Below are 21,496 nucleotides of genomic sequence, written 5' to 3' on the forward strand. Positions count from 1 at the left end.
TTTACTCGAAAATATATTCTATCGAAGACTATAGTACGTACGATGGTTTAAAACGGATAAAACTAATATCGCTATATTAATCGAGAAGCAAGGAATTTAATATAGTTATCGTATCTTAGTTATACCCCTTAGTCGTAGAGATATAATAATCGCTAGCCCGAAGGTATAAAAGGTAAGGAAAGAAAAGGAGTAAAACGTAAAAGTCACTTATTCGGTTATAGCGGTACGACGAAATAACTTAAGCGCTTATAACTAAAATAAATGCATTAATCGGAAAACGACGAATCTAATAATAAAAACGAATCTTTAATTAAAGTAAAAATAATAAAGATAGTAATCTAACTAGGTAATAAACTAGATAATAAGTATAGCATATCCCGTACTTACGGGAGCTATGGTTACTTTATATAGGCATAAGGCCTATCGTAGCGTGTTACGTAATGCATTAAGAGGGTATGTCTTACCGCACCACTACAGTAGTTACGTCGTCGAAACTAGGCATAGCTTAAATTCGGTAGCTAGATACCCGAGATACCTTCTTAGAGGTAATTAAGGTATTTTAGATTTCCGATTTAAAAACCGACGATCGTAAGGTTTACGTAATTAACGAAGAGAACGGTTTTATAACTAAGGTATCCGAAAGCGAGTATTTTAATTACGGAAAAAAGGGATACTAGGCTTACGATTATAAGTAACTATTAAAATTCCTACGCTAGTAGCTAGCTAAAGGTAAAAAGGTTACGTTTAAAGGTATCTTATACGACGTAGTAGCCGCCGGACGTAGTAATTTCGCTAAAAAGATTAATAATATATATAATAAATAAAAGAATAAGGGTAAAGGTAAAGGTAAAGAGAGGCGAAGCTACGTCGCCGTTAATTACGAGCCCGACGAAGATAACGAGGACGACTATAGTTCTAAAGATATCCTCGATAACTTAGAAGTCGAGGAATAGCTAAAGGATATCTTCGAAGACCTTAAGGCTTAGGATAGCCGCGTTTACTAGGTCGAAGTAAACGCCGGCGATAAACTACTACTATATAAAGATAAACCGTTACGAAAAGGCGCTAGAAAGCCTTATAACTTATTCCATATTAAAACGATAACGGGCTAAACGATTATAGTATTTTTCGATTACGGCTACGTTATTTGCTATATTTTAAAGGTAGTTATAATAAGCCTAAAGCTATACGCGTCGAAACGACGATCCGTTATACGAAGCATTAGCGGTATAGGACCTACGGTAATATATAATGCTATCGTAACGATTCGATTTAAGATACCCGACGGATAGTTTAATCCTTTTACGTTATCCGCCGGGATCGTATTTAACGGTACCTTCCTAGGAAACCTTATGATCGGTAAGGATATATTTTATAAGTAGGGTATTAACTATAAATATAATATTATAAGGAATAAATTAATTACCTTAAATCGATACGATAGTTATCCGATATTTTAATTTATTAACTTATTAGTTACTTATGTCGTCGGAAACCTAGCCTTTACGTCGAGCGAGCCTATATCCGGCATTAAATAATATAAGGATACCTTAGTCTCTAATCCTATCGTTAACGAGTACTTAAAACGTTACGTTAAGGACTTCCTAGGCTTATTTAATCCCGATAAGAAGCGAACGGATATCGGCGCGAAGATACGGTATTATATTAATACTAACGATTACGCTCCCGTAAAACTACCGCTAAGAAAATATAGCTTATTATAAGAGCAGGCCTTACGAGATTTCGTTAAAAAGTACGAAGGTACGATTATATATAAGAATAAAAGCCCGTAAGTATCTTTATTATTACTTACGCTTAAGAAGGCTTTTAGCTAAACGGTAATACTAAAGAAAACCGATTAAAACGTTATCTAGCGCTTTTATTATAACTATCGTAAACTAAATAAACGTATTAAGAAATACGCTTACCTTTTACCTAACGCTATAAACTAAGTTTATAAAGTAATAAGCTATCGATGGTATACGTTTATCGATTTATTTAACGGCTTTTAATATATTCGTATCGCCGACGAATATTACGAGAAAATAACTTTCGTAATATCTTTCGGTATCTACGAATAAATTATAATACTTATAGGGTTAATTAACGCTTTAGTTACCTTTTAAGCCTTTATAGAAGAGATTTTCGAATTATTTTAAGAATTCGTAGGTAGTTTCTTAAACGACGTAGCTATTTAAGGCGATACCTTAAAATAGCTCGACGAAAAAGTAAGATTATTATTCGCCCGGTTCGCCTTATACGGCATAATAATTAACTCTAAAAAATTATAGTTATTCGTTAGGAAAGGCGTATTCTTAGGCTTCTTTATTTCTAAGGATAGTATCTAAATTAATTTAGCGAAGGTCGTTATTATTAAAGATCGATTCTAGTTAATAACGATTACGGAAATTAAAGCTTTTATTTACGTAGTAAGTTACCTTTGGTATCTTATTAAGAACTTCGCTAGGCATTTCTTATCCCTTACGAACGTAATAAGAGGACCTAAAAACGCTTCCGTAAAGCTAAACGACGAGGCTATAGTAATATAAAAGCTAATCCGCGATAAGATTATAACGGCGCCCGTAGTAAAAGATTACGATTAGAGGCGCTTATTTATTATCGATATTAATTCTAATTAAAAGAATATCAGCGCAGTATTATAATAACCTTATTTCTACGGCGATTAATAAATACTTTATTTAGTAGCGTACTTCTCGCGGAAGCTTACGGAAACGTAATCTCGTTACTCCGCTTAGGAACGAGAGTTCTTATATATCTTATTAACGCTTTAATACTAGCGCTACTAGGTAAAAGGAAAAGATGTTACGATAATTACGGATTATAAATTATTAAAGACTATTAATATTAAAGCTAAGTAACTTATCCGAATTATACGTTTTTTAAATACCATTAAGTATTATAGCGTTAGGATCGTTTATAAAGTTAGAAAAGCTAACGTTTTAGCCGATTACTTATTAAGGCTACTTAATAACTCGGAGATATTAATAAACGGGATATTACCGTTTATAAAAGAAGCGATACCCGGAAAAGTTATTAAGTATCCCTACGAGCTTACGCGTTTCGATATTTAAGCGATTTACGAATACCTTTAGTTTCGGTAGCCGCCGCCGAGCGCTTTTAGTAAGGAGTAGATTAAGAAATACTTCGTAATATATTAAGGGAAACTATATAAGGTTAATTAATATACTAAAGCTTAAGGAGAGCCACTATACGCTACCGGAATAGCTAGCGAGGCGGTAGGCCTTTAAAGCGTTATCGAATACGATAAATTATTAATAAAGCTACGAAACGTATATTACGATCGAAGGTATATTATAATAAGAGTTATCCTTAAGGAGATTTTAAGGCTATATTAATATCCCGAGATTACGCTCGTAGTATAATAAATTATTATAAAATACCCGATTTATTAGCTTATAAAGAAGCCGGATCTAACGCTACCGGACCTATAAACTATCCTACCGCTTACGCCGTTTACGAGATAGGCGATTAATTATACGTTTATTAGTTAATCGACGTTACTTATTACCGTCGAATACGTTACCGAATAAGTCGAAAGCGAGGTCGTATCGTTAATCGCGTTTAAAGATTATATTCCGTTATTAATTCGTATTAACGAAACCTTCGGATATCTTCGCGAATAAATAAGCGATAACGGCGTAGCGTTTACGAGTAACGAGGCTATTTAATAGTATCGTTAATATAATTCCGTCGTAAAACCTATTATACCGTTACGCCCTAGAGGTAACGGTAAGGTCGAAAAGGCTAACGGTAACGTTAAACGTATAATATTACGAGAATATTAAGCGAATTTAATAATACGAAGCCTTTTTAATTTCCTACGTCGAGTCTTTACGATATATATTAAAACGCTAAAGCTAAGCGATTATAGTAACTTCTTCTTTATATTCGGTACGTAGTTACTATAAAAGTAATAAGTAGAATTCGCCGAATACGTTCGTAAAGCGACGAAGAAAGAGGAGCTATAATTCGTATAATAGCTAGCTAAGTAATACGAAGCGCCGATAACTCGAAGCTATTATAATAACCTAAAAATATCGCGAGATTAAATACGAGCCTACTTATAAGAAAAGAAAGAACTTATTAAGACTTACGCTCCGGGAGATTAGGTATTAAGAATTCACTAAAGGTTAGGTAAATACGAACCTTATTACGACGGCCCGTAAGCGATCGTAAGTTATTACGCCGGTAATACGTATAAGATAAGAAGCCTCGGAAGTATCGAAATATCGAGTAAATATAACGGAATTAACTTATTTCCGGCGTACGTTAACGATAAATATCCCGTACGTAGTTTATAATATGTTAGTAAACGCTTATTAAAGTAAAATCGTTAGCGGTTAAGAGATTAATTTAGGATTACGTAAAAATAACGTTAATAAGGCTTAATATTAAAAATTATCGTAAGACGCGCCCGTTAAGGATTAGGAACGATCCTTTCGTAAGAGGAGGAGTAGTATAGTACCTAAGGAATTAGGTATTAAGAAAGGAGCCTTATAATTAATAGAATTAAAGAAAAAATACGTAATAACTAACTATTCGTAAAACGCTATATTTAAGCCCTTTTAATAGTTTAGTTTTTATACCTTTAATTAATTAACTAGGTTTACCTTTTAACTCGTCTTACGTACCTTAAGATTAAGGCAGCGAGGCTACGAAAGGAACCGCCACTAAAACGCATAGGTGGGTGTATATAGGGGTGGGGTTGGTACCCAAAGTACCCGTAAGTCCGTCGGTAACCGGCCAGTCGGGATCCATGCACCGAGGTATCCGATGTATCCGGGTACCTATTACGTGAGTTAGATACCTAGGTACTTAGACTATAAGCAGCATCTCCCACGATCTCCGTCGGCCTTGTCGGCCTCGCTTCCTCTTCACTACTTGTTCGTCTTATTATTCTGCCTGTTTCGGTCGTAGCCGAACGACAAATAGACAGTTTAGCCATACTCGCCCTCGCACTGCAGAGGTGTATATGGAATGAAATCGACTGGCCCTCCACGTACCGTTGGCCCAGAGCACCAGCAGGCGTCGCCATCGGCATCCTCGAGTGAGAAATCCCTTAAGCGCCGCAGGCGGGCCTTCTCCTGCCTATCATGTCAGAAGTTGAAGTGCAGATGCGAATATGACCCCGGCGCCCCCGGCTGCCACCGATGCCAGACCCTCAGGTTAGCCGAAGGAACCCTGGTAGTCATAATTTAGATCGCGACCCGAACTAATAAGTCTCTGAGGGTCAAGAATCGAGTGCTCTCTCCGCCAGGAGCATGTAGTGACTCCGCCTAATCCGGCCCCCGAGCTGGCCGGACCTGACGTCGAAGAGAGGTACGCGCTCGGAGTGGGCGATCCTTCGGCCAGGGGGATGTCCGGGTCTGCCCCGTGTCTCCGCTTATGGCTGGCGAGCTTACGTGTCTGCCAGGTTCAGACGCTACGAGGACGAACTGCGGGAGCTCAAGTCTATGGTAAAGCATCTGACCTCCAAGGCCCATCTGCATGATGACCGTGCCCGGGTCGGGAGGGAGTCTCCCCGGAACGACGACGGCGGCGTATCACGGACGGACCAGGAGACCCCCAGCCCCGAGTATTTTTCCAGCCCGGCAGACAAGGGGACCCAGTCCGCACCGGTCGTCGTGCTGAGAGGAATATCCCAGCAAATAACCAAGGGGTACCGGAGATTGCTAGAACACATCGACGTGGATCTTGTGCAACTGCAGCTGCTCGACGAGCAGACCGCCGTCGAGCTGATTCAACTGTGAGTTTCCGCGGAGGCCCCGGCGCCCGCCCATAACGACAGGCGCCCTGACGTGAGATATAGCTTCCACCGACACCAGGGGCACAACCTCCTCGTCTGCGGGGTCGGGGATCTAACGGTAGGCAGTGAAAACCGTAGAGTGTCGGCCTTCTTACATAGCGTCTGCTGCTTGATGGGCATCGTCTACCGCGACGACATGTGCGGGCACCCGGTCCATAGACAGATCTACGAGCAAGTTCGAGTCACCCTCGGCCAGGCTCTCCTATCCAGCCCGCTTAATCTCGAAGAGATCAACGCCATCTTAATCATGAGCAACAATGCAAATGGCCCCAATAGCGTAGGTGACCGTGACTTATACCCGCGTCTATTGTCGTCCACTCCCCCCTTCTGACTTGAGACAGAGCGGGGCCGAATACGTCGATAGCTGGCTGTTGACCGGCTATTGCGCTAAACAGGCCATGCTCAGCATCAGCTTCTCCCGGATCATCGACAACATTAAAAGGGGCAACCCGACGGCCAAGGACCACGGCGCAATTCACTTGTGGTCCAGGATATGTCTCCATCATCTCCAGTAAGCTTCTCTTCTTTTTTTTGTCCTCTATCGATCCGTCCAGAGGCTGATTCGCCTCGTTGCCTCGTAGTTGGGCTGCCACCACCGGCAGGCCCTCCATCATACCAACTCCTTACGTCAACCAATGCAATATTCTGCTTAGCTTCTACCAGGCAACCATGCAGGACGGCATGCTAGTGGCTGAGATCTCTCTCTACTCGGTGCTCCATCAGAAACTTGCCCAGCAGTCGGCCCTCGGGGACGGCGATGAATGCGAAGAGTTTCTATTGTGGAAAGAGAAGTGGAAACACTTGCTAGGTAAGTGGTACTTATAAAGAAAAGAGAGGGGAACGAAGCGAGAAGAGAAAGAGGGAGAGGAAGGATCCGGAAGGTTACAACTGCTAAACCAGGCCAGGACTTGGAACCTCATCGATGTTGAGGATTGGATATCACGCCGCCTGTCTCATCTTGGCTGTCAGGTCGCTGGAAGAATCAGGCCACGCTCTACGGCCCAGGACATTCCTCTCGGAGGCAGACGGCGACAATGGAAGTGACGACGAAGGTCATACTCTCGGGGCGCAGTCGAAAGAAACTAGGGATAACGACGGAAGCGTCTCGCGAGCAAACGCCTGCAAGTATGCCGTTCTCGTCCTCGAGACATTCCTGGAGATGCCGTCGTTTCTCATGGACGCGATCCCGACCTGCCTCTGCCTCTGCATCGGATACTGCGCCATAACCCTGGCGCACTACGACGAGTCGCAGTCGAAGGTCTCGGACCAAGTCAGTATCGACCTGATCACTAGAATTAACCAGTGGATTCGCACGTCTCCCGGCAAAGCCTGGTCCTTCAAATACGGCGCGCTTGCCAAGCAAAAGATAGAGTCCCGAATCAACGACAGGTCTAGCTGGCCGGGGGCTCGCCATACGCCAACCGGCGCGCCTCTCCGGGAACGGGGGGGGACACGTGGCGACAGGACGGATGCGGCGGCTAGCTCCGGTGGTCCAACTTCGCGCCAGCCCTCTGACGGGGTCGCGGAGTGCTGTGTTGGCGAAGTATTACCACCTACGGCTCAGAACCTCGAGGCCGAGCCTATCCTATCGACGTTCGACATACCCGAGGACGCGATATTTCCCAGCATGGAGGACTTTTTCGGTGGTGGCTTCTTAGACTTCCTGGAGTGAGGTTGGGGATGGACGTTGGAGCTTATACGTGTGCTAGGAAGCTTTCTGCAACGTGCTAGGTACACAGTCGTACACAGTTGGTCAACCATGAAACTTGAGTTTACTGTTATTTCACCTTTTAGGGGTGGGACACGAGTCTCAAGTGGGACAAGACGACTTGGTAAAGCAAAAAGTGCCGACTCGTCAGGAACGAGTTGTTCTATTCTCTGGATTAAGGATTACGAGGGCGCGCCCTTCATTTTCTCTTCTCGCGGGTGCTACTCTCAGCTTGGTGGCGTCGCGCTTACGACTAGCGGAAGTTGACGAAGCAAGGTAGAGCGTATAAAACGAGCGTCGACCCGCGCTTATCGTCTTGGTCTCTGCTTGGAACCGTGCTACCCTGATATTTGATCATAGTTGCGCTATTCCACCTAGTCAGGTACCTATTTCGCATAGCCCGTGACCGCATTCCGACGTGGTAGGGACGGCTCAACCTCGCAACACTATCAAATACATCAACATAAACTGGCACAACGCTGGGAAACTGACGCCCGTTAATCTCGAGTCCTATACCGTGAGCTTCCGCCTATAGATATCCTAAGCGGACAGACGCTCGAAGATGGGTAGCTGTATTGCTCGATCCTTTGGGTGCGGCGCGCATCAAATGCCGCCAGTGCACGGCTCTAAATCTCATACCAGTGGTGGTCGAAGCCCTCCATTGCCGTGCGCTCTCTATACTGGGCGAGGGCGGTTTCGAGATTAGGCAAGCGGGGGGCGTGGGCGTCGTGATTTTCGTGGCGGAAGTCTGTCCACTCCCTCGGCAACAAGGCGGCCAAGGGCCCCGCACTGTAGAGGGAGTCCCGGTCGAAGTACCAGAGGATGGTGAATATGTCGATGAACAGGACTTGGACGACGTTGTAGCCATACAGGCCCTGGAGGTGACGGCCGAGGGCGGTTACATTCTTGCGCTCCACGATGCCATACTGCCAGAGAATGACATCACCTAGCCCGGCGACAGCAAACCGGACGGGAACTATTATATTGGGGTCGTTCAATTGCCACTCGTCGAGGGGCCTCTGCCTCGAAGAGATCACTGGCCCGTTTGTCCCCTAAATCATCCAGTGCACCGACGAGGTGGGAACCACGATGGGCGGGGACTCGCCGAAGACGTTATGTGGCGGCGGTTTGAGCGAGGCCGTTTCGACTGGAGCCATGGTGCCGGAGGGGCACGAGCAGCGGAGGGATGCAACGACTGAGAGGGACGGTCTGGTGTGCGCCCGGGAATGCGGGCGCGAGCGGTGGCAGCTGGTGCGGTGCGAGGGTGTAGCATGGGATGGTAACAAATGGTGCGCGGAGCAGTGGACGGCGGGACAGTATCGAACGCATGTAAAGAGAGAGGGGGGAGAGGAAGAGGGAGAGGGAGGGAGAGATGCCGCCTACGATGGCGGTTCGTAGAGGCGTCAAGGCGTCAAGGCGCACAGGCAGTCCCGGGGGCAGGTTCTTACCTAACCTACGGAACATTACGTGAGGTAGGTACTTAGCGGGAACGTAACCTCCCGGGCACGTATGAAGAGAAGAGGAGGCAAGTACAATGCCTATAGAGGTAAGCACCTTCTAAGGTAGGTAGGTGGGCGAGGGAGGGGGATGCAACAGGCCTGGCAGCTGCATCCGCCCAAGCATTCCTTCCCTTCGGCACCGATTTCGCACGCACCGCACCGGGGTGAGTAATGGCTAATCATTCACAGGTTCGAGCTGTAGCGATCGATAGTGGGAGGGCACATTTGGAGGTACCTACGAATGCCTATATATATCTGTGTACGGCTATACTCATATACAACTACGTCCGGAGGGACATATACCTACCTAGGTATAAGATATATATATAGACGAGTCTCGGGCCCTGCCGGTCAGGTGCTGGTCCCGCCATGCAGCCTCGAAGGCCGAGTCCACCGGGCTGTTGGCTTAGTGGAAATGGAGGGCGCCTAACGCTGACGGAGGTGGCCGTCAAACCCGTCGTCCTAGATGTCAAGTGCGGGGGCAGTGTAACCTTCCCTCCGTCGCACACGCGCACACCCCCCCAAGGTCTCCAGGTACGTGGGGAAGTACAAGGCTGCCTGCACACGTACCCGTCTGCCGCTTTTCTCGCCGCGTCTTGCCCGTGACGCTACCGTATAAATACATCAAGTCGGGAGTACCCGACGACGTATCGGAGTACCTTGTCTTGGTGTCTTGGAGACTTCGGTACCCCGAGGAAGGAACTCGTGGCGGGGCAGTGACGCACGTCAGTTTGCGATTGCCCACCTCGGTCGGGTCCCGCGTCGCAGTAAAAAAATTAAAAAAAAAAATTAAAAAAAAAACTAAACACCATGTACCTACCTAAGGTTAGGTTAGGTTAGGTACCTAAACGATGGTCCGGCAGCCCCACCAACCATAGCTAGCCCGTTTCTGTCTCTCTGCTACCTACATAACCCCCATTACCTGCATGCAACCAATTAATTCTCCATCCGCTCACTCACTCGCTCATCCTATTCACACAGTTCGCTTGCTCATCCAACACAACGGGCTTCCTCCTAACCCTCCATCTCTTATAAATCGCCATCGCCTGCCTGCAAGTTCTACGGTCGTCTTGTGTCTACCGTCTGCCAACTCTTGCTTGCCAATCTCGCCGTCCGTCTTACCCCCTCTCCGCCCCCCCCTCTGCTACTCATCCTACGCGCCTAGACCACCCACCTACGGCGACGACACCCACGAGGCCTCTCTCCCATCTCCGTCTCCGTCCCCGTCCCCGTCCCCCTCTCCTTCCCCCCCACCCCGTTATCGTCTGCCGTAGTCAAGATGGTGGAGAAAATCTACCTCACCTATAATGATGTGAGTAGGCCCCGCACGTCCACTGCTCCACTGTGCTGCTTCTGGTTGCGCCGAATGCCCTCGTCCCTCTCTACCCTATACCGCCGTCTGCGCTGACCCGCCGGGCGTCCGACAGGTACACAAGCTCTGCAAGGAGGCCGCGCCCAAGATCCTCGCCGACTTCCAGCCCCAACTCATAATTGCCATTGGTGGCGGCGGCTATGTGCCTGCTCGTATCTTGCGCTCTTTCCTCAAGCAGCCCGGCAGCCCTAACATCCCCATCCAGGCCATCGGCCTCTCTCTGTACGAGCAGCTTCCCATCACCGGTCCCTCCGACGCCGTCGCCGGGCCCCCTGACCAGATCGGAACCAAGGTCACTCGTACGCAGTGGCTGGACCTGAGCAGCCTCGGCGAGATCCAGAACCTCGTCGGCAAGCGCATCCTGATCGTGGACGAGGTCGACGACACCCGGACGACACTCGAGTACGCCGTCAAGGAGCTTGAGAAGGACGTCGAAGAGGCGCGACAGCGACTGGGCCCCGGCGCCGGAAAGACGCAGTTCAGCATATTCGTCTTGCATGTAGGTTTCCCGCAACGTTCCCGTCGTGCTGGCATCTGCTTCCGTCGGCGCTGACACTGGCCTCGCAGAACAAGGACAAGCCGAAGAAGGGGGCGTTGCCCGCGGACATGATGGAGGAGTCGAGGTATCTGGCGGCACGGACGGTCGGCGACGTCTGGATATGTTACCCGTGGGAGGCCACCGACATCGACGCGCACGACGAGCTGGCAAAAAAGGCCTATAGCAACGGGACTTCCTAGTCCCGAGGTAACCAGGCGCGCGCATTTAGAAGTATTTCTTTTTCGGATAAGGTAGATAGGGCATGTTGATAGACACTAGAGAGCCAATCCATACATACCTAGGGGGCAGGCTAGACGACGCCAGCCTAACACCACGAGAGCAGAGCAGAGCAGAGAGTAGGGTAGGGCAGAGCAGAACGGGGCAGAGTAGGTCGTGCTCCCCGCGTAGGATCAAACCGAGCAGCGCTCAGCTTCTACCGAATTGGTCTATTGCTGCTCGACTTCAGGGGTATAGGGTACACGCGTAGTCCTCTCCTTCTGGTTTCTTTCTTTCTTTCTTTTCTTTTTTGTCTAGCCGCCCAAGGTGCCCTCCTTAAGATGTTTTTCCTTTAGCCTCTTTTCCTGCTTCATAAACTCCCGAATGCCCACCGGTATATTTTTGTACAGGTTGTCGTCCCAGAGGTCCTTGGCGATCTTAGGTTGGCCGGGCATCTTCGCGTCCGTCGACCAGTTCGTCTCGCTACCGCCGCCATCGTCGTCCATGCTCGTGGCGCCACCAGCCTCGACGGCTTCAGGCGGCCTTGGCGACCGCTGCGCCTGCAACGCCTGCTCGGCCGCCGCAGACGCCGACGCCCACTCCTCCATCTCATCCCGGTACCGGTCCCAGACGCAATTCACGCACCCGCTCATGCAGCAGTTGTCGGGTTCTTGGGGCCGTGGTGGGACTAAGATGCCCGCAATTAGCGTACTTCGGTTCCGCATGGCTTCGAGACGCTCGGCCCGCTCGGCAGGGCCGGCGAGCTGCGAGCCAAAGATGATACGTGCCTTTTCCTGCGCTGTTGCCGGCCGCACCGGGGATTGCGGAGGGGAGGTTGTCGCTGGCCCGGCAGCGCCAATCCCGGGCTCCTTTCCGGGGGCCGTCTTATGAGGGGGTGGCGGCGACTTGGGGGGGGCGACGGCTGGAGCATCCCGCGGCTTCACTTTGGGGACGGGTTCCGGCTGCCAGAGGATCGCTTCGTAGTAGAGACCGATCGGCATGGCTTGTTCAGGCGACTCGGCCCGGGCGCCACCTGGGAGTTTCCCGCCGGAGGAGAGGAAGATGCGATGTGCCTTAGGTTGTCGGGCCACGGAGCCAAGCCTCGAGGCCCTGACTAGGGATCTTGGGTTGAGCGGCATTATGTAGGCAGGTCTATCATGGATCAGCTCGGTGGAGAGGTTATAACCATGAGCATGTTGAGAGCCAAGTTGAGGATTAATTACTTGGATCAAGGGGGGCGAGTAGGCAGGTAGTCATGAGATTATGTAGGTATGGATTTGATAGATGGTTAGCGGCTTGATAGCGGGTTGCTAGATAGCTAGATATGATGAAGAGAGGGAGAGAGAGTGTATGTCTTCCGCCCCGCTCCGCCTCCCCTAAAACCAACGGGAGAAAAAACCCGACCGGCAGGTTTTCGGATCTTCTTCGCTTCACGTCATCGGCGAGTCACAGTTGGTGGATGCGCTGCGGCAGGGGTTCTTTCAGGTCTTCCTGTACACTCGTCATGTGCGGAGAGTCAGGTAGGGAGTACACATGTATGGGCGGTTCGTCTCGGTAACGAATAAGTAGTGTGTACATGTTGTCGACGTACATACCTACCTGTAGGTACCTAAAGCAAGTTCCCACCTTGGGCTACAGGTACTTAGGTACTTACATGAGTGCATAATGCAAATCATAAAAGCTGCCCGGGTGGATGTGAATAAGCCGCAGGTGCATAACTCGACACAACATACATTAGGTACGTAGGTACCTGCGTAAGCCATGCATAAGGACAGAGGAGGAGGGTGACCTCAGGTATGCAACTCTCCTCGGCGCGTCAACAAGCCCACCTTGCCAAAATACTACGCGTCTGCGTATCCGCACATCTACTTCCATACATACCTACAAACAATTTTGAAAAACAGAGGGAAAAATCCCTGTCGCCTTTTCCCGTCCTAGAGGGTGCAATGCGTGAGCCGTCGTAACCCAATTGGGCCCCCAGCACAAGAACCGCTCCCCGAACCATACCACCTACACTGATGCCCGAGCATTCCTTCGCATAACACGTTCCCTAAGAGTTGGGATTCCCTCCCAGCACAGCCGACGCGGCTCCCCCGTCCACGGCCCAGGCCAAGATCGAGCGACGCCCTGGAGCGCCATACCAGACCCCATGAAGTCGGCGTACGACGAGACACGGCATGCTGTAGTAGGAGATAACCTTCTGGAGACGCGATGGATTCCTCGGCCCCGAAACGACGCAAGACGTCGCCTACTACGAGCGTCCCAGTCGGCGGCGCCACCGCGCCCGCGCCTTCAGATGCCTCTGCAAGGCGACCTGCACGACGACACATGCCTTCGTTCGCGTCGCCGACAAAGGCCAGCCTGGCGCGATCGAACCCCGACGTTCTAGAGCGGATGAACGCCGGACCGCGAGCCCGACGGCTTAACGACACGCCCGCGTCTGCGGTCGGTAGCTCGACGGGGAATGGAGATGGATCTGATCCCGCGCGGGCGCCCGCCGATTCGGAGCTGGGCAATGGGGATGCGCGACATATACGATCCGACTCGGCTGGCCAGCCGGGAAGCTCCATCCGACGGGCGACTGGAGCTATGGCTTCACGGCCACGAAGAACTCCAAACAGACCGTCACCGCGTCCGTTGCCACCCCCCTCGGCGGAAGAAGAGGAGTTGATAAATCCTTTTAGGGGGCGGGTTCTGCGACGTTCTCCGCTCGCTGGCGTGCCCGTGCCAGAGGAACCAGAGCTCCCGCCGACGCCGACGCAAAAAGGCATTTCGGATCCGGCCTCAGTCCATACCTCTCCTATCGGGATCCACAACACGCCCTCCAAACGCCCGAGGAGGAGCAGGGCGCTAGCCGAGAGGATTAAGAGCTCTCCGCTAAAGCAGCCACCTCTCCATCCTCCCGAACTCACCAGGGAGCTGACGCCAGTCGCGGCGCCGTCTCGCGTCGCCGACAGGCTAGCCGCGTCGGCTCCGCGAGATCGGAAAAGGAAGCGCAAGCCCCACCCGGCTCGGAATGTCGAGGAGCTCGACGCGCTCGCGGAGAAGAAAGCGCTGCGTGATTCGCTGCTGGCCGAAGTTGGCCGTTTGAAATCGGACCTGGAACTCGCCGGTCGCGCGAACGACCGCATCTATCAGCAACAGCAGGCAAGCCGGGATAAGTCGGCGCCCTCGGAACCCGAGGACAAGGACGGCCTCCTCGACTTGCTTCGACGGCATGCTCTTCCTCCCGAGCAAGAACCTGCCCCGCGCCCGTCCCAAGACTGGCTCGAAGCGGCGTTAAATCCCATCTCCCTCCTGCCCTTCAGCAAGCCAGATCTGTTGCTCCCACCCCTACTCCCCCCCCAGAAAGAAAGCGCGCACGAGACGGAGAAACCTCCGACGTCGCACCACCCCGTGCCGATGACGGCGGAAGAAGAGTTGCCCTACCTTCAGGTTTTTACGCCCCTGGCCTTCGCGTCGACCATGTCCATCCTTCCCCGGGACGACACCGCGGACGGGCCCGGCCCGCTCCTGCAGAGGCATGCCATCGCCATCGCGTCGACGCCCCCGGGCTTGTTTGTTGCCAGGGTCGAGATGACGGTCAACACCAAGTCTCTAGCTATCGTGGACCTGCGCGTGCCGCACCTCGATCCAGCGGCAGTCAACGAATTGGGACCTCTCGCGGAGAGAATTATCCGGGGCGCGGGCTCCAGCGCCCTCGCACGGAATATCGGCGTCCTGACCTGGGCGATGGGCGAGTGGCTCCGGGTCGCCGTGCGGAGGGCTCGGTTCTGGCACGCCGTGCAGAAGGACCTGGGAGGCAGCGAGGGCCTGGCAAGGTGCGCCAGGGAGATGAGAGAGGTTCTGAAGAAGGGGGTTACGCGAACCCGTCCACCGCGAGACGAGGAAGACGAAGACAACAGCGAAAACGAGGGCGGGGCCGAGCCAGGCAACCCGCAAATACCCCTCACTAAGGCTGACCTGCTCCCGTATATGGGAAAGACGGACCTTGACCTAGAGCTGGCCGACGCAGATGGTGCGGAAGAGGCACCGAGCATCCGCATACGATGGCGCATCGAATTCGACTGGACAGGGGAAGCGCAAAGCAAGATGGGGCTCCTGGTCAGCGCCCCCACGAAGTGTAAGTCGGCAAAATGGCTGGGCCGGCCAGATCCTGCTCGGACGGACAGACGATCTAACTAACTAACCGCTCAATAGGGCACGGGCACGATACCCGAAGTAGCCTGGGAAACATCCCGGACGTGTTTGACAAGCTGGTCAAGGACAACAAGGATCCGATGATGGCCTTGCGGACGGTAGTCGCCTTGCTAGTCGGCGAAGGGAGGTGAATTGCTGCCAGACGCGATGTGCTATAAAATATGCTGTGCGAGGAAGACGTGAGAGAGAGGGACTGGTGCATTTGCCAGAGGGCAGGCTCGGTTACGGGCACTCGCACACGCGCACATCGAGACATCATAGCTATCAGGGGGAATGACCAATTTATAGCTGAACAGCTGGGGTCTGTTGGGACGACCTCCCTTGCTCTCTGCTTCTCTAGGCTCATGTACGGAGGCCGGCCGTCACAGACTTGCTTGGGTGTACGTTGATTAGATATAATTACAAACAGGCCACCCACGGTCAACAGAACAATACGACACAGCACTCTTCACAGAGGGTTCACGGCATTCCAGTTCTGTTCGAGCATGGTTCCAATATCCGCAGGTAACTTGGGAGGTAGTCGTTGGTATTGCGAGAGAGGTAGGAGGATGGGAGAGAAAGACGGACGACCAACTGCTGCGATTGACCTGGCTCTTGCTCGAAAAGGGGCGGCGAATTCTCGTTTCCATCCTGATCTTTTTATTATTGAGGCTTGCCGTAATTTCTGTTCCCTTCGCATAAGTTGGTCCCTCAATCCACATCAACACCCAGCCGGCGAAGGTCAACCTTAGCCAACTCAATCTCCTCCGTCAGCTCCTTGTGCGCCTCAGGCACATCGTGGAACGTCATGACATTCCATCCGAGACGGAAGAGCAGGTACGCGCCGAAGGAGACGAGAGCCCAGAAGGGAAGCTGTATAAGACGGAGGCAGTTGTCTCAAGGGTTAGCCAATTGTCACTTGTTTCCCTAGTTCACGTCGGAGAGGACAAGCGTATGGAGGCCGGGCAGGTAGCTGGAGACAAGAAAGAAGGGGGCGGGGTTGGCACGGGATCCGACGTACGACTGGGACGATCTCGGTCTGGACCAGCGGAGGCAGAGGGATGAGCTGGAGGTAGAGGGCGAGGTAGAGCTGGGGGCACCGGAGGGCTTGTGGTTAGCATAGAAGTAGCTTATGGTTAGGATCGCATGGTGGTCGGATAGACAGACGTACAGAGGTGACGAGTAAGCCGACCGAGATGGTTTGCTGTGCGCGTGTCATGATGAAATGGGGGAGGGAGGGAGGCGCGCGACAGGGCGGTATGCAACGTAGTATATCGTAGATGGCGACGGCTAGGGATTCTTTTCTGATGGCGTCTGGATAGCGAAGCAGGCCGCGGGAGAAAAGCCGGTGGGATCTCTCTAGTCAATTGGTAAAAAGGAGCGACTCGGATAGTAGAGGAAGAAGATGGGAGGGAGGGAGGTTAGTGTCAAGTTCAGTAGGCAATCGAGGTGTTCTACCTGTAATCCATCACCGGCGCGTCGCGGACAACCTGTCCGATGTACCGACACCTGGTCCTTGTAGGTACCTCCTATTGTGTGTAGGTACAGGGTACATACAGATATACCATGGGTTATGTAACCTACCAAGTGCCTGTACCTGGTAGTGCTCTCGGCCGGGTAGGGGCAAGGGAGATATAGGGCAGAGTAAGCAGGTGCTTTCCAACAATTCGGAATTCGCCAGTTCCGACTCTACCCAAAGCAAAGGCGCTTTGGCAGAGTGGCCTAATGCGGTGCCCTGCTACCCCTTAGTGTTCTTAAGCAAGGCATTCTCTTCGGAGGCGCAGGTTCGAATCCTGCAGGCGTCGCTTTCGAGATTCTTTTTTTTCTTTCTTATTTTGCCCCTCCCATACCAAAGACCCTCGACCCTGTTCTCGTTATCATGAACTACCTCAGGGACCCAGCTCCCGTCCTCCAAGCTTTCAATTTCTTTCGTATTTTTCTTGCTTCGCCGCGGTCGGCTATTCTCCGCAAAAAGCCGGCGGCTGCCGCTAAATAGAACGCGTGAGTTGTATCTGTTCTCCTCTTCCTTGACTTGGAGCGACCTACTACGTCTTCCCACTATGCTCACCCACCACATCTGCCCATCTTCCAAGTGGCATTTCATTGTGTAAATGTTCTTCTTCTCTGTCACATACCTAGCCAGAAATCCCATAATCATCCTCAGCAGAAAGAGAAGAGAATAGCATCAACCCCTCTGTCCGACATACCTACCTATGTTTTACACGGGTTACCAGATAATGGAAACTTGGTCACGATCGTGAATAACCCAGGTCGCCCTTCTCCAGCATATCACCTCTTCTCCCTCCTTATCCCTCCCCGCCGCACAACCAGTCCGCTCCCTTCTGGAATCTTTCAAAAATAAATGCAGAAAAAAATACACGGAAAAGATGCTCTCAAAAATGCAGCAGTGGTTACGGGCATTCGTTAGGACGCGACGCCTGCAGGATTCGAACCTGCGCCTCCGAAGAGAATGCCTTGGCTACGCACATCGATAGCAGGGCACCGCATTAGGCCACTCTGCCAAAGCGCCAAGATCCCGCTGTCGAGCTGCGCTGCGCTGCGCTGCGCTGCACGGGTGAGTGACCGAGTGGCTAGACAGACCTATCAGAACCGCCGCCGCCGCCGCAACGTCGTTGCTGCATCGCACCGGGGGCCTAGTCTCTCTCATCGGGGCCGCATCGTAGAGACTACGAGGGTCACATCTATAGCATTCCCACCGAGATAGAAGTATCACCCTCATTCAAAGCGTGGGCAAACGGGCCTAGATGCTCCCCCCCCGGTCCCGTCTCGGAAGGCATTCGCCGTAAACCGCTGGCTGTAGGGCGCCGGCCAACTTGTGCCACGTCAAGAACAGTCATCCCGAAGAGGCACGGAAACGCAGAAACTACACAACGCCGACTACCCCTACTTCCCGTTGTATCCGCGAGGAGAGTCTGGGGTGATACCACCTTCGTTTCCTCATCCTACTCGCCATCCTCGTGGCCGATTGCCAGTACACGTCACCTGGGCGCACGACCGCGAAGGTGACGAGGCTCGCCCCCCGGATCTTCCACGTCGCACGCGGGGGGGAGAGGTTGTATCAGCGAGTGCCGCGGGTGACTGACTTAATTATGGCTCACCCGGCCCTGACCCCTTCGTGTCGAGTGCCCTACCAAGGAGGACCCTTCCCAGGACCACGTCATCCAATGCCGACGACCCCCTAGTAGCAGTGCCTCGCCCTCCTAGCAAGTCCGTTGATAAGTATCACGAAGCGATGTGTCCGCTCCCTCGCCGCTGCCCAGGCCCAGGTCTGTTCCTGGCTCCTCCGCAGCTCCCCGTCAATCCCATCCTCGCCTATCACTTCGGGCCTTGCGGGTTTGGCCCCCTGTCCCCGGCGGGCGCGCAGTTCCTGAACATGGTTGCTCCCGGATATATCATCAACGTCGATCCCAACGCGCCCCTGTTTCCTACGGCGCCAATCCGCCCGCGACCGACCCATGGTCCGCGCCATCATCCTCACCAGCATGGCTTCCAGCCCGCACGACCTCCTCCCCATCCCCACGGTCACGCCTCTAGTGATCGCCCCGGTCGCTATGCCCGTCCGCATCCGCATACGCACCCGCACCCGCACCGACACAACGACGGGCCTCGATGATGCCTCGCCTCCCCCCCACAACCGTGTTTCGCTGCGCGAAGTCCCCGCCTGCGCTTTTAATTCCCGCAGACGAGGAGAACTCAAGAGGATGGAGCGAGTCTTATTTCAGAAGGATGAGGGGGGGGGGGGGTGGGGAGGTGAATGCGGATCCCCGTAACAATCCTTACATGGCTGCAATCTAAACGATGCGTGATGTGGAATATGTCAAGGTGCATCGGCGCGAAGTTGGCGGACTGACGAAGCCTGCGGGAAAACATAGAAATGCTGGATATCGTAGTCTGCTGCTGAGTTGGTACCCGTTTACTCTCTCGAATTCAAGCCATACCTACTAAGACGATGACGTCCTCTCTCACATCATTACGTTACCGCAACCGGCGATGCTATTAGACCTGGTCTCTCACGCCGAAGCTCGACAGACTGACGAAATAGATTCACCTTACATTAGGAAACGGGCATGGTGATCCCCTAGCTATCACAACGAGAGACTGGAACCAAAGCAGCTATTAAAGGGGAGAAGATAAGCGCTAATTAATTCCCTTGGTCTCGCGACGCTATACTACCTGTCCGTGAATAGTACACACCTCCGACTCGGTCCGGGGGAACTGCCTGGACCCATACAATCGATTACGAGCGTGTCAGCTCAGCCATTAAGTCGTAGAGAGCGACGACAAGGTGACAGGACATTATTATACCGAGACTGGAGGAGGCTGACCATCTTGTCCCATACACCAACGTCGTCCCCCTTGATTTTCCTCTACCCACCCCTTCCTTCTCCACCCCCTTATCAGCGATTCGCGCTCATAGTAGGAGACTAGCTACGACCACCGAGACTACAGTCCCAACCGCCAGTGCCTTAGGTGAGATCGCACCAGCCCCGATGGTTGTCGAGTCGCTAGTTGACACCGGCGTGCTCGGGGACGCCGTGGCGGGAGGCGCCGTAGGCGTCGACGATGCGCTGCAGGGCGACGACAGCGAGACGCTGCTAGAAGTGCTAGGACTGCTGGAAGCGCTGGAAGTGGTAGAAGTGCTAGACGGCGGCGGCACTGAGACTGCGGCGGCACCTGTGTTAGACGTGATTCCCACGGAGGGCTTCAGGGTTCCGGCTGTGAATTTACCTGTCACGGTGGGGCATGGAGTCGTTGTCCCGCTCGTCGACGGCGGCACCGTCCCACAGTTGAAGCCGGGACAAGAGCCGTACGTGTTGCTTACCACCGGCGGCGTAAAGGATACGGAGGTAGAGAATGTCGTGGAGGTGCTGCCACACTGAGATAGGGATTGCGTAACAGTCTTGGTGGTGGTCTCGGTGACGGTCTCGGCGGCGGGACCGGAGGGGGGACTCCCGTACGAATAGCCACCCTGTGCTTCCACGCGAGAGGCCAGCAGGCAAGCCAGAGACAGGAACCTACGCACGGCCATGCTGAACGAGCGACTGCGGTGAAGACGAAGCGGTGCGGAGCTGAGACGAGCCGAAGAGAAGTGCGATTTGGGAGAACTAAGCAGCGGGGAGACGAGACGGTGTCAGTCTCGGCTTCTTCCCTGCTTTTTAAACGTCTACGAGGGGACTCGAGCCTAGCCTGTCCTACGGGACCACTTTCTAGGCAAGACAATGGCCGAATTCGTGAGAGGATTCCATTCTCGACGGCAGTTGGATCCAGTGACACGGGCAGAGGAGATGCCTAACCCGAGATGGACGTCAATGGACGTGTTTGCCCCTAACACGGCCGAGTTCGCGTCGCACGGCGAGGGCAGAGATTGAAAGCTGTACGAGGTATGACCTGGGCCAACAATGAAACGGGCGGGAAGCCGAGAGATTGCGTCAGGGCGCGCTGCTGCTGCTGCTGCTGCCTGCTAGATCTCGACGTGGCCGCCCTCTCATCGCAGTCATGGCGTAGCGAGTAGTTCGTGGAATCCCGCAGCGGCACGCGGCATCTCACAGGTATAGGGCCGCCGAGATTGGGCAACTTCGCCAACGCGAGATTCCCGCCGGTGCTCCCGCGGCCCACCTCCCCCCAACCACCCCGTCTCGCTACGGAGGGGCTCGAGGGGAGGGTGTCGGGCGTGGACGCCCCGACAGGGCGCTGTTCACAGAGAGTAGTGACTGCTAGTAGACGTACCCGTGATGGAAAAGGGATAGCGATGAGCGAAAAGATCCTTACACAGCCCGGCGGCCCTCAGGGCGAGACAGCGGTGGGTGGTGTGACTCAACGCCATTTCTCTCGACGGACGTTGCCCGAAATTATCGTGTGTCTCGCTGCATCCCGCCCGTCTCTCGTAGTAGCGGTGAGATATATCTTGCAACCTCCTTAATAACCTGTTCTACCATCTCGAGGGAACCGCGATATGTCCAACTATCCGACGGATAGATATTCAATAGACACCTAAGGTAGGTAGATGCTCGATTGTGCAAGATGCATCTTTTTTCTGTCTATGCGCATTTATATATACTGATGACTGCATGGCCCTGCTTACCGGGGCGCCCGATTGCACTGCTGCGTTACCTGG

At 52.5% G+C, this 21,496-nt stretch overlaps 7 protein-coding genes and 2 non-coding genes across 9 annotated transcripts; 4 read left to right on the forward strand and 5 right to left on the reverse strand.

The window, feature by feature from the left end:
* Positions 1 to 5,019: 5,019 nt before the first annotated feature.
* On the forward strand, positions 5,020 to 7,520 carry GGS23DRAFT_607980 (uncharacterized protein; the record flags this gene model as incomplete). The annotated part of the gene is made up of 7 exons (XM_051520136.1): positions 5,020 to 5,207; positions 5,278 to 5,361; positions 5,456 to 5,788; positions 5,852 to 6,125; positions 6,190 to 6,359; positions 6,430 to 6,656; positions 6,754 to 7,520. The coding sequence occupies 7 exons, from the start codon at positions 5,020 to 5,022 to the stop codon at positions 7,518 to 7,520; spliced, it is 2,043 nt and encodes a 680-aa protein (XP_051367453.1).
* A 662-nt stretch (positions 7,521 to 8,182) lies between these two features.
* GGS23DRAFT_601082 (uncharacterized protein) lies at positions 8,183 to 8,713 on the reverse strand (the record flags this gene model as incomplete). Its single annotated transcript, XM_051519164.1, has 2 exons — positions 8,183 to 8,575; positions 8,642 to 8,713. 2 exons carry the CDS (start codon positions 8,711 to 8,713, stop codon positions 8,183 to 8,185), a joined length of 465 nt encoding a protein of 154 aa, XP_051367454.1.
* Positions 8,714 to 10,334: 1,621 nt separating this feature from the next.
* Positions 10,335 to 11,474, forward strand: GGS23DRAFT_617705 (PRTase-like protein; the record flags this gene model as incomplete). The annotated part of the gene is made up of 3 exons (XM_051520891.1): positions 10,335 to 10,367; positions 10,483 to 10,926; positions 10,995 to 11,474. 3 exons carry the CDS (start codon positions 10,335 to 10,337, stop codon positions 11,163 to 11,165), a joined length of 648 nt encoding a protein of 215 aa, XP_051367455.1. The 3' UTR covers positions 11,166 to 11,474.
* Positions 11,343 to 12,551, reverse strand: GGS23DRAFT_394492 (oxidoreductase-like protein). The gene has a single exon (XM_051513538.1). The coding sequence runs from the start codon at positions 12,318 to 12,320 to the stop codon at positions 11,496 to 11,498; it is 825 nt and encodes a 274-aa protein (XP_051367456.1). The 5' UTR covers positions 12,321 to 12,551; the 3' UTR covers positions 11,343 to 11,495.
* A 738-nt stretch (positions 12,552 to 13,289) lies between these two features.
* GGS23DRAFT_394578 (uncharacterized protein) lies at positions 13,290 to 15,641 on the forward strand. Its single transcript, XM_051513539.1, has 2 exons — positions 13,290 to 15,304; positions 15,382 to 15,641. The coding sequence occupies exons 1-2, from the start codon at positions 13,393 to 13,395 to the stop codon at positions 15,510 to 15,512; spliced, it is 2,043 nt and encodes a 680-aa protein (XP_051367457.1). The 5' UTR covers positions 13,290 to 13,392; the 3' UTR covers positions 15,513 to 15,641.
* A 430-nt stretch (positions 15,642 to 16,071) lies between these two features.
* GGS23DRAFT_601086 (dolichol-phosphate mannosyltransferase subunit 3) lies at positions 16,072 to 16,579 on the reverse strand (the record flags this gene model as incomplete). The annotated part of the gene is made up of 3 exons (XM_051519165.1): positions 16,072 to 16,233; positions 16,382 to 16,450; positions 16,532 to 16,579. The coding sequence occupies 3 exons, from the start codon at positions 16,577 to 16,579 to the stop codon at positions 16,072 to 16,074; spliced, it is 279 nt and encodes a 92-aa protein (XP_051367458.1).
* A 484-nt stretch (positions 16,580 to 17,063) lies between these two features.
* On the forward strand, positions 17,064 to 17,165 carry GGS23DRAFT_t82. Its single transcript has one exon. It is a non-coding gene; the product is annotated as a tRNA-Ser (tRNA).
* A 627-nt stretch (positions 17,166 to 17,792) lies between these two features.
* On the reverse strand, positions 17,793 to 17,890 carry GGS23DRAFT_t85. Its single transcript has one exon. It is a non-coding gene; the product is annotated as a tRNA-Ser (tRNA).
* A 1,482-nt stretch (positions 17,891 to 19,372) lies between these two features.
* On the reverse strand, positions 19,373 to 20,770 carry GGS23DRAFT_394615 (uncharacterized protein). The gene has a single exon (XM_051513540.1). The coding sequence runs from the start codon at positions 20,408 to 20,410 to the stop codon at positions 19,793 to 19,795; it is 618 nt and encodes a 205-aa protein (XP_051367459.1). The 5' UTR covers positions 20,411 to 20,770; the 3' UTR covers positions 19,373 to 19,792.
* Between the last annotated feature and the right edge of the window lie 726 nt (positions 20,771 to 21,496).

This window comes from Durotheca rogersii (genome assembly GCF_024521655.1).
Source record: "Durotheca rogersii strain YMJ 92031201 chromosome Unknown GGS23scaffold_44, whole genome shotgun sequence".
Lineage (NCBI taxonomy): Eukaryota > Fungi > Ascomycota > Sordariomycetes > Xylariales > Xylariaceae > Durotheca > Durotheca rogersii.

Bases quoted from the DNA above. Each gene is read 5' to 3' on its own strand.
- GGS23DRAFT_394492 (XM_051513538.1), bottom strand. From the start codon at position 12,320: ATGCCGCTCAACCCAAGATCCCTAGTCAGGGCCTCGAGGCTTGGCTCC.
- GGS23DRAFT_394578 (XM_051513539.1), top strand. From the start codon at position 13,393: ATGGATTCCTCGGCCCCGAAACGACGCAAGACGTCGCCTACTACGAGC. The intron at 15,305-15,381 runs GTAAGTCGGCAA...ACCGCTCAATAG, and splicing joins GGTCAGCGCCCCCACGAAGT to GGCACGGGCACGATACCCGA.
- GGS23DRAFT_394615 (XM_051513540.1), bottom strand. From the start codon at position 20,410: ATGGCCGTGCGTAGGTTCCTGTCTCTGGCTTGCCTGCTGGCCTCTCGC.